This window comes from Phoxinus phoxinus (genome assembly GCF_949152265.1).
Source record: "Phoxinus phoxinus genome assembly, chromosome: 16".
Classification (NCBI taxonomy): Eukaryota; Metazoa; Chordata; class Actinopteri; order Cypriniformes; family Leuciscidae; genus Phoxinus; species Phoxinus phoxinus.
Genome location: NC_136891.1, coordinates 2,571,088 through 2,582,463, shown reverse-complemented (window position 1 = coordinate 2,582,463; position 11,376 = coordinate 2,571,088). Strand labels below are relative to the sequence as shown.

The window sequence follows — 11,376 nt, the reverse complement described above, 5'->3', positions numbered from 1 at the left end:
CTTAAGAAATGTACATGGATGTGGTATTAATCACACATTACTGACTAAGGAAAGTAACATTTATTATTATTATTTTTTTTTTACGCAATTACTTACTAGTATTACACTACTATCGCAAAACAACTGAGTTCTCATGAATTAGAATGATGAAGGGAATGGGATCCCTCTCTCACTTTTTCTTGTTTCTTGAAGTCGAAATAGGACTTTTATTTTGAAAACGCCACTAGCGAGCGCGTCTTCCGGTGCAGTCGCAGGTAGTTCGGTTGCACTCGCATCAGGCCTGTGGCGGTGAGTGTCGGTGCCACCGGTGCTTCCGGAGCCCAGTGTGTTTCCCGGCGGAGCCAGCCCAGTGTTTCCCCGGCGGTGCGCAACAATGCGGCGCTGGAGATAAAACTCCTCCAGCGATGTCAGAAACCAAAGCCTTCGCGCAACTTTAACCCGAGAAGATGTCAGATGTCAGCAAGACCGTCCAGAAATGGCACGCGAGTTTTAGAAAGGGCACGGACTTTGATTCGTGGGGGCAGCTGGTGGAAGCCATCGATGAATATCAAATGTAAGTTGCGCATTTCTGCTAAAAAATAAATAAAATAATATATATATATGTATGTATTTGGCGATCTCTGGATCAGAGCAGGATATAATTTTTCTTTCCTCTAATTATTTTTTTTTTAACAGAACAATGCATGACAAGTGATGCATTGGAATCACAGAAAGTTGCATTGTATAGATTATTTTCTACTTAATTTTGCATTGTTGGATTGTATGTGTTGTAGATGTGCACCAGATGCAGTGAGTGAGTGAGTGAATAACTGTTGAGTGTTTGACAGCCTGTTTGCATTATGTCGCGCGCCACACCCTCCTCGAGCGGGGGGCGGGGCTTCACTCTCATCGCAATCTGAATTCATGCCATTTAGGTCAATACTACTGTCTGACACACACATATCATCAGACAAACACACATAACACACTTCATCAGACGAACACACATATAACACACATCATCAGACGAACACACATATAACACACATCATCAGACAAACCTGCTCTTCAGACTCTTTCTTTGTGGGTTTAACGTAGATTGTGTGCACTTGTTCATGGAACACAAAACACAAATAAAATTCGGTAACACTTTACAATAAGGTTCATTAGTTCACATTAAGGTTCATTAGTTCACATTAAGGTTCATTAGTTCACATTAGTCAACTACCTTAGTTAACATGAACTAGAATGAACAATAGTTCTTCAGCATTTATTAATCTTAGTTAATATTAATCTCAACATTTACTAATACGCTATTAAAATCACAGGTTGTATTTGTTTACATTAGTTAATGCATGAACTAACATAAACAGTTTTATTTTATTAACTAACATAAACAAAGATGAATAAATACTGTAACAAATGTGTTGCTCATTGTTAGTTCATGTTAGTAAATACATTAACTAATGTTAACTAATGAACCTTATTTTTACAGAAAATTCTTATATTTCATCCAGAACATGGATTTTGTCTGTAAACAAAGTTCTTTCCAAATGTTTTAATTCTTCAATTTGATGCGTTTTATTTTTTCATCATGAGCTATAAAACAGAGAAACATGTTGTGAATGGGAATATATTCAGTGTTTAATTATATATATATATATATATATGTGTGTGTGTGTGTGTGTGTGTGTGTGTGTGTGTGTGTGTGTGTGTGAATATATATGTGTGTGTATATTTGTGCATATATATATTAAGGTTCATTAGTTCACAATAAGGTACACACACACACACACACACACACACACACACACACATATATATATATATATACACACACATATATATACACACACACACACACACATATATATATATCCCTGTACGATAGATATACATATAAATACATTTAGAACTCTTAACTTAGTGATTGCTATCAGGATGTGAACCAACTTTCAACCAACATAACAAAAAATGTTTCTGAATCAAATCACCTTCCCTGCTTTGAAAATTAAGATGATATTCTGTCATTCACTAACCTATGACTGTGATTTATTTTCTTTTTCTTTATCAGACTCGCAAGGCAACTTCAGAAAGAAGTGCAGTCCTCAAACTTGCATGATTTTACAGAGGAACAGAAGGTATGTGTGTTTCCCAGAGCCGACAATCACTTCTTTCTTTCTTTTTTGAACAGAAGTTGCGCTAGTCTTTTCTTCTCTATAGTGACAAATACATGAAACTGCTTCTGGAACAAGAACAAATGTGGGCGGGGCTTGAGTTTGTCTGTGTGGGAATTGATTGGATGGTTGTGGCTTGCTATTGGCTGGTCCAGGGTCACATGTCTGAAAAAGAAAAGTTGAAGAAAAATACTGCTGCAACATTGTTTATAAGTTAAAGTCAGCATTAAACAGAAGTTTTTCTCTCCTATTGTGTCGTATATCAGAGTAAAACTGCTTCTGGAACAAGAACAAAAGTGGGTGGGGCTTGATTTTGTCTGTATGGGAATTGATTGGATGGTGGTGGTTTGCTATTGGCTGATCTCATGTGAGTGACAGGTTGCCCCGCCCACATCATCAGAGAAGAGAAGAGGGAAGATATTCTGATTCAAGATTACAAAAGTGCATGAATTTAACAACAATAATGATGTGCGCGGATAAATCATTTATTATGAATACTGCAAAATAATCTAAAATGTCCATTTTGGTCTCATGGTGATTTTAACGCACAACACTGTTTAAATATTTTAAATTGAGATCAAACTAATTTTAGATCTGCTTTCTGTTGTTATCTCATAATATTAATATTTTTTTCTCCAGAAAACTCTGGGAAAGTTTGCAACATGCCTTGAAATGCGAAGTGCAGCCCTACAGGTCAGTTTTGTGTGGCGACATGAAAGTTAATTCGTGGTTTTTCTAATTTAAGAAATTGCATGAATTATTATGGCACACTTATGCATCATGAAACGTACAAATCTAGCTGAAGATATTTCTAAAATCACCCCATCTGCAGTGTAGTTATCACATTGTGAATATAATATTTGATGATGATAAATTATGAGTGCTCTTTTTAATTTTGTCTGTGTTTGTCAGTGCACTCAATCTCAAGAGGAGTTCAAGTTAGAAGATCTGAAGAAACTGGAACCCAGTATGTACATAAATATGTGGATATTAATTCATTTTACCGTATAAAGCCTCTGTATCATATTATAAATGATCTAACATGATCAAAACTGCTGATCGCACACAATCTCCTCCTGTCTCTGATTGATAGTTTATTCAGGAGAAACTCGATATATTTGAATATGGTGCAAAAGTTCATTTATTTCAGTGATTCAACTTAAAAGGTGAAACTAATATATTATATAGACTCATTACATGCAAAGTGAGATATTTCAAGCCTTTATTTGTTATATTTTTGATGATTATGGCTTACAGCTTATGAAAACCTTTTCACAATATTCTAATTTTGAATTTGGGGTTTTCATAAGCTGTAAGCCATAATCATCACAACTAATATTGTTAGTAATACTTCCACTGCACTGAAGCAGCTTCGCTTTACTTGATTATCATACATAATTTTTTAGAAAAATCAGGCTTTTGGTGAAGGTTTATTTGTTCATCTCTCAATCATTATTTTATTGCATTATGTTTTAAAAACTATAGAGCTTTGATCATAAAACTAAGCATTAAATATCATCTTACTAAGACATTATTGGGAGGTATAGAGTGAAGATTGATTTTTATATGCATATTATAGAAGTATCTGCTATACTGTTATAAAGATCTCATTGATTTACATTACAAGCATCAGAATTTCATCTTTTTAGACATTAAAATTTGCACACAATTGCGTATTTTTCCTCAGTTTGTGCCTCTGAATAAATTGTTTTTTTATACAAAACTTTTTTTTAGATGTTCATTTATATCATTAAGTAAAGGTACAATAAACTACAAAATTTTACAGGGTTAAAACCCATTTAAAACCTCAATAGTGCTGATATCTTTTGATATAGTTTATATATCACTGCTTTTCTTCGGTTTCTCTACAGTTATTAAGAACATTCTGACTTACAACAAAGATTTCCCTTTTGATGTCCAACCAGTGCCTTTGAGGTAATTCATGTTCATGGAATGGATAGTTCTGGTCCTGGATGCTGATTGGTCAGTCCAGTGCATTAGTGCCCGCCCCCTTTTTAGCGGCGTTGGTTCCGGAAGTATTTCTTCCATTCATTTCTCCCATAGGGACTTTAAAAAAAGTCTTCTTTAAAGCGTTATAAGCCGTGAATCAAGCCGACGAGGAGAATCATAAAATTACAAACTTGTCTGATAACAAAGAAAATCAAACAAGGTACAAGAACTTTAGTGAGGGAAAGAACTACAATCCCATGAAGCTTTGCAAACAGCATAATAGAATTAAAAATGTTAGAGAAACATAAAACTACTCATTTAGAAATGTTGATTATATATCCGCAGTGCTTCATGGGAGTGGGCGGAGCTAAAGAGCTCTGTGTTGCTTGTTTTAACTTTGATTGGGGGAATTTTCTGCACAGCATCATGGGAAATGTAGTTTTTCACCACGAATTCAGCTGTTAAACATGATTGTTTTAAAACTAAGTTGAAATTATGTGGACTGACGGCTTCAGCAGAAGCAAACACCGTCGATTAACAACCTCGTAGCTCACAGTAGCTCTGTCTTTAAAGGTTTATAAGCTATTGTTAAAAATCTTTTTCCTTATGGAGAAAATGAATGGAGATTTACTTTCAGAACTCTCTATAATGATTATCTGCACCGCCTCGAAGATATTTACAATATTTACTGTACTAATATTCTTTTTTACAGATGTTTTTGCCGATACAGTTATTGATTCTTAATTCTGTGTGTTTTTAGGAAGATTCTCGCACCAGGTGAGGAGGAAAACCTTGATTTTGAGGAGGAGCTGGACGCTGGTACTGGAGCAGGTTCAACACCATCATTCCCTTCAAGGGTGCCAGGTGAGTCCCTGCGTAGTGCACGACGTTCAGCTGGACGCATGTTATGCACTGTAGAGCTGCACGGTTTATAGTTCAAACATTGCAATCTCGTTTCAAACACCCACATGATCTCATTCCTGAAGGACAACGATTCGATTCGACACCGTGAACATTCAGATCTGTGTTCTGATCCAGAGAGAGCGGTTGTCATGAATATGAAAGTCTTTTCAACCTCACAGTATCATTATTTCTGTCTTGCAAATATTCATATTATCACAGAAGTACTGAGATGAAAGTATATAGAGTAAATAACCTTTCGAAAGTAACATGGCGCTTGTATCATTACATCGTTACACCAGTAGGTGGCGACAAGTGACTGTTAATACTGTATGTGTCATTTAATCATTCAAGAGATTCGTTCAGAAACGCAGATTCATCCAGTAACGAAACAAGTGAAGTCTTTATGAGCGAGTCGTTGAATCATTCACTCAACCCGATTTAAAAAACCTGAACCTCTAGTAAATTAAATGTTGTTTTGTTTAGTTGTCTATTTAGATATTATTATTAAAAATGTTTTTTTTCCAGAATCATGGATTTCTAATGCACTTCGTATGATCATTGTTATGCTATGGACATAAATAAGCCTTAAATATGATTTTCTGCCTAAAAAAAAAACAAGCTCACATTTTACATTCACTGTTATTTTAGTATCTAACGTATATATAAATTAATAATTTATATACTATTAGTTTTTGTTAATGTTTTCTTTTGAATTTTTCTTTTTAAAGTATTTTTGTGTGTGGTTGTGTTTTATATATATATATATATATATTATTATTAGTTTTAAATATATCTATACTTTTTATTAGGTTTTAGTCCATTTAATATTTGAATATAAACTAAACAAAAGTGAGAAATGTTGCCTTGCCTGAAATAAAATAAGTTAAAAAAATTGTTTTATTTTAGTTAATGTTTATTTAATTTCAAGGATGTATATTTTTTATGGCTTCAGTTTTAGTTAAAGATAATAACCCATAATTTTATTTAAACCCATAAAAGATAATTTTTTTGCAGTAACTGTAATAGGAGAAAACAGTAGATGAGTTTAACGATTTTTATATTTATGGCCTACTTCCTGAGAAACCTTTAAAGTCCCCCTGTAGTCAATCATTTCATCCCTTAAAACTCATCTCTGATCACCCAAATGACACATTTAAAAGTTTTTTCCTTGAAAAAAAAATGTCTTCATGCCATAAAATAGCTTGAATGTAACTCGACACCCTTGCATCATTTACTATACGTGGTTCTATGAATATGCAAATGAGCCCCGCCTCCACTCACTCACTCACTCAGAGATCCACTGGGTGACGATCACACGTTGATCTGATTGGTTACAAGGTAGTGTGTGACGTCAGAAACACCAGCGATTTCAAACCGTGTGTTTGAGACTGTCTTTGGTTCACTGCAGTTTTAAGCAGAAAATACTCAGCAATGCTGTCGACTTATGAATTTACACATGGTTTGTGTTAAAGCAGATTAATAACACCACATAGACACATAAACAACATTAAAAACGTACAACTTAAGACTTTAAACAGTGGTAATTGATCAATTTAGTTTGTTAATAAACAAAAAATCTCATTCGTGCATTTTTTTCTTCATCATCATGGTTATAATGAAAGTTTGACGTGTTTGACAGGTACTCTGTTGCCACGGTTACCCTCGGAGCCGGGAATGACTTTGCTCACGCTGGCGATCGAGAAGATCGGTCTGAAAGATGCAGGACAGTGTATCGACCCGTACATCACCGTCAGTGTCAAAGGTGGAGCTCAGCGTTTCTCAACCTCAGATTTACTGGCTTGACGTTTTCTTACATATTCTCTCTTTTTTCCTTCCGCAGATCTGAACGGTATAGACTTGAATCCAGTTCAGGAGACTCCGGTGGCCACGCGGAAAGAGGACACGTATATTCATTTTAGCGTGGAAGTGGAAATCCAGAAACATCTAGAAAAACTACCGAAAGGTCTCGCTTTGCTTGTTGCAGTCGTGCATGTTTTGCATGTCACATTAAGATGGTGTATGATATATGATACACTGTTAAACTATACTAAACTTACATTAACAATGTGCAATTATCAATAATGTTAAAGGGTTATTAGTTCACCCAGAAATGTAAACTCTGTCAGTAATTCCTCTTCCTCATGTTGTTCCCCGTCAGACTTTCCTTCATCTTCAGAACACAAATGAAGATATTAGTGATTAAATCTGAGAGTGTCTCACTCCTCCATAGGCTTCTGTTGTAATTGAAACTTGCCGGCCCAGAAAGTTAGTAAAGACAATGTTCAAAATAGTCCTGACTACAGCGGCTCAACCTTCAGTTTATCAAGCGACGAGAATACTTTTAGTGCGCAAAAAAACAAACAAAAATAAGGACTTTATTGAACTCTTGATGTTCTTCTGTGTGTTCCTCTGAGTGAGTTCACGTAGTGTAACAGCGCAGCGCTTCTGGGTGTGAGTCCGAACGCAGGCTCACTATTGGCCAGCAGCACACACATGACCAGCGTCGGCCAATAGTGAGCCTGCGTTCTGACGTACAACATAATTATTGAAAAGAAGAGTCACACACATGACCAGCGTCGGCCAATGTACATTTCTAGGTGAACTAACCCTTTAATGTTAGTTAAAGGTGGGGTATGTGATTCTCTTTTTTTGTAAAAAAAAATTAAAAATCACTTGAAATCCTATTCCTAACCCACTTACAGTTAGAAGCACTGAAATGAAAATTAAGCAATTTAATAATCTGTGGAACGGCCAGGACTTGAAAAACTCCAGCCAATAATTTCCAAGACCACCTAGAATCATTGGACAGTAAGTTCGTCAATCAAATGGTCGTACCGTCTCTCTCTCGCGCATCTGAGTTTTCGCTCGTGCATGATTGCGCGTCCATGTTCTTCGAGTTAGGGCCAGCGTTGTAGGAAAGAAGGTAGGACCATTTGAGTTGTGTATTTTCAAAATCTGCCGGCCGTTTTGCAAATCCCATACCCTACCTTTAATACAAATATGACTGTTCATTGTTAATTCATGTTAACTCGGGTCCAGATACAACTTTTGATTTTAATAATGCATTAACTAAGATTCATAAATGCTTTAGCAGTATTTTATTGTTAGTTCATGGTAAATTGACCGTTCGCAAAACCCCGCCCTCTAACGGTTCTCGTCCAATCCTAGCTCAGCAACTGTAACTAAGGAGAAGGACCTCCGTCAAACATTCCGATTTCAGCAAGATAGTGCAACGATGCGCCTATGGCAGTGAGGTCTGCACGGGCTTAAAACTTGCTGTATTTTATGATTGCTTGCAACTATACTAAAAAAATAGGCTACATACAAAACACCGTTTCACTACGGCACTGCGGCCCCTCATCAGTCAGCAAACAAGAGAAAAAAGAGAAAAAGCACGGACTTACTAATTAGGACACAACTTTGATGTGGTTGAACAGGTACACAGTCACAAATTCCTCTGGAACTCAAACATTAAACTTCAAAACAAAGTTCGCGCAGTTGCACAACTATTTACACAAATATATCCTTCTCAGTAGGCTGAGTTATGAATGAAGAGAACCGCATCGAGAGTTGATGGTTTCAGCGCGTCCTCTGATTGCAGTGTTGTGACTGAAATAGCGCGCGCGGCGGCGGGAGCACATGCGCAAAACAGTTTTGTAAAATGATATATGATCAAATAAAAATGATTGATATATAATTTTACAAAACTGTTTAGTGCATGTGCTCCCGTGCGCTTTTCTGTCTATACTTTCTGTCGTGCCTTGGAGGATATATGTCTGCTGCATTACTCCAAAACCAATCACTTAATGTATGGAGCTCAACCCAGCCAATGTGTCTGGTTCTCAATTGTTTGACGGGCGTAGTAACAATAACTAAGGGGCGTGGCTTTTGCGAACGGTCAATTATGTAGTTAACAACTGAAACCTTATTGTAAGGTGTCAGCATTACACTATACCGTTGCGCTTGGTCATGATTGTGTGTGTGTGTGTGTGTCTTCTGTAGGTGCAGCTATTTTCTTTGAGTTCAAACACTACAAACCCAAGAAGAGATTCACCAGCACCAAGTGTTTTGCCTTCATGGAAATGGATGAAATCAAACCAGGTCCCATTGTTATAGAGTTGTGAGTACAAGAGTCTGTTGCATCTACACTGTACCTACATTTAACTAACAAACAAATAGTTAAAGGGATATTTCACCCTAAAATGAATTGATGTATTTTTCCTGGTGTTGTTCTAATGGAGTAAATCCCTTTTTTTTTTAATGGACCACAAAAGGAGAATTGTTAAAAATGCTTGCACTCATCCATATAAATGGCAGTGAATAGCGACCGCCATCAAGCTTTTAAAATGAAACAAAATAATCAGAATGATCCCGTGTGACGTGTGTTGTATATTCCAAGTGTTCTGGAGGTATATGATAGGATTTGGTGAAAAACAAGCCGAAGTTTAATGTAGGGGAGAGCCGGGACAGTTTAAACACTTTTCAGATAAACGTAATTTTCTAATATAAGGTTACAGATTTTTTTTGTGTGTGTGTGTGATCAACAACTCACATGTTCTCTTAGTATCACGTGTTATTCTGTACAAATATAGAATGATTTAAGTAAAAATTGACTTTGAACGGTAGTTGTGCTTTGTTTCAATCGTCCCGCCTGAGCGGCAACAGGGGTGGGGCGGATGAAACATAACAGTTTAAACGGCAACTATTCATCTAATGCTTGTTTTTATGAACAATACCTGACAAGCTCGAGGTCATGGTGTAAAGGACCCTAGGTTGAAATTACTCCGAACCATCCCTTTAAATTTTGGTTTGTTTTTTACCAAATCCTATCGTATACCTCCAAAACACTTCAAATATATGACACTCGTCACATGGGATCATTCTGTGATACTTTTGTCATTTTTAAAAGCTTAAAGGGTTAGTTCACCCAAAAATGAAAATAATGTCATTAATGACTCACCCTCATGTCGTTCTAAGCCCGTAAGACCTCCGTTCATCTTCAGAACACAGTTTAAGATATTTTAGATTTAGTCCGAGAGATTTCTGTCCCTCCATTGAAGCTGTATATACAGTATACTGTCCATGTCCATAAAGGTAATAAAAACATCATCAAAGTAGTCCATGTGACATCAGTGGGTTAGTTAAAAGTTTTTGAAGCATCGAAAATACTTTTTGGTCCAAAAATAACACAAAATAAGACTTTATTCAGCATTGTAATCTCTCCCGGGTCTGTTGTCAATCCTTCACAGTTACGCTGATGGCGTAAGACGCTGATGACGTGTTATCTGGTGCGCCCGAGCTTCATTTATAGACAGAGAAACGCACGCTGTAAAAGTGTCTCATCCGCGACATGCACATTTACGCACCATTAAAAAAATGATATCCACGCAAACAATGTAGAATAGCTTGAATATAGCGTGCGTCTCCCTCAGACTGTAAACGAAGCTCGGGCGCACCAGATAACACGTCATCAGCGTCTTACGTCAGCAGCGTCACTGCGGAGTCCTGAACGCAGATTCACAACAGACCCGGGAGAGAATACAATGCTGAATAAAGTCTTATTTTGTGTTATTTTTGGAACAAAAAGTATTTTCGATGCTTCAAAAACTTCTAACTAACCCACTGATGTCACATGGACTACTTTGATGATGTCATTATTACCTTTCTGGACATGGACAGTATACTGTATATACAGCTTCAATGGAGGGACAGAAAGCTCTCGGACTAAATCTAAAATATCTTAAACTGTGTCCCGAAGATGAACGGAGGTCTTACGGGCTTAGAACGACATGAGGGTGAGTCATTAATGACATTATTTTCATTTTTGGGTGAACTTACCCTTTAATGCCGGTCGCTATTCACTGACATTGATTGGACGAGTGCGAGCGGGACTTTTTTTTCTTTCTTTTTAAAAAAAATCCTCCTTCTGTGTCCAAAAAGACAGAAGGGCATTAGAACAACACCAGGGTGAGTAAAGGATGAATTGATTTTAATTTTAGGGTGAACTATCCCTTTAATATGCAATGCAATCTGGTTTTAGGTACAAGAAACCAACTGACTTCAAGAGGAAAAAGCTCAACCTCCTGACGAAGAAACCACTCTACCTGCACCTGAACCAGACTTTGCACAAAGACTAAATAAAGGTCATACAGCCAAACAAATAAAGGACAGGAGAGGGATACACTCGGTGTGTCGCCTCTCACATTCTTTGCAATATCGGACTCTTATCTTCATATCTCCGGTCTGAAGTCTGGGACACAGTCTGATGTCTCCACCGCTCTTCATCGAGTATTTCAAAAAGTGAACGGTGAACAAAGAAAAGCTCATGATGATTTCTGATGAAAACAGATATAGCTTGGTGTTTACG

At 36.8% G+C, this 11,376-nt stretch overlaps 1 protein-coding gene across 1 annotated transcript; it reads left to right on the top strand.

The window, feature by feature from the left end:
• Positions 1–133: 133 nt before the first annotated feature.
• Positions 134–11,321, top strand: aida (axin interactor, dorsalization associated). Its single transcript, XM_079639560.1, has 10 exons — positions 134–553; positions 2,054–2,120; positions 2,796–2,849; positions 3,069–3,123; positions 4,028–4,091; positions 4,867–4,970; positions 6,649–6,771; positions 6,850–6,972; positions 9,012–9,129; positions 11,050–11,321. Exons 1-10 carry the CDS (start codon positions 447–449, stop codon positions 11,144–11,146), a joined length of 912 nt encoding a protein of 303 aa, XP_079495686.1. The 5' UTR covers positions 134–446; the 3' UTR covers positions 11,147–11,321.
• Positions 11,322–11,376: the final 55 nt, after the last annotated feature.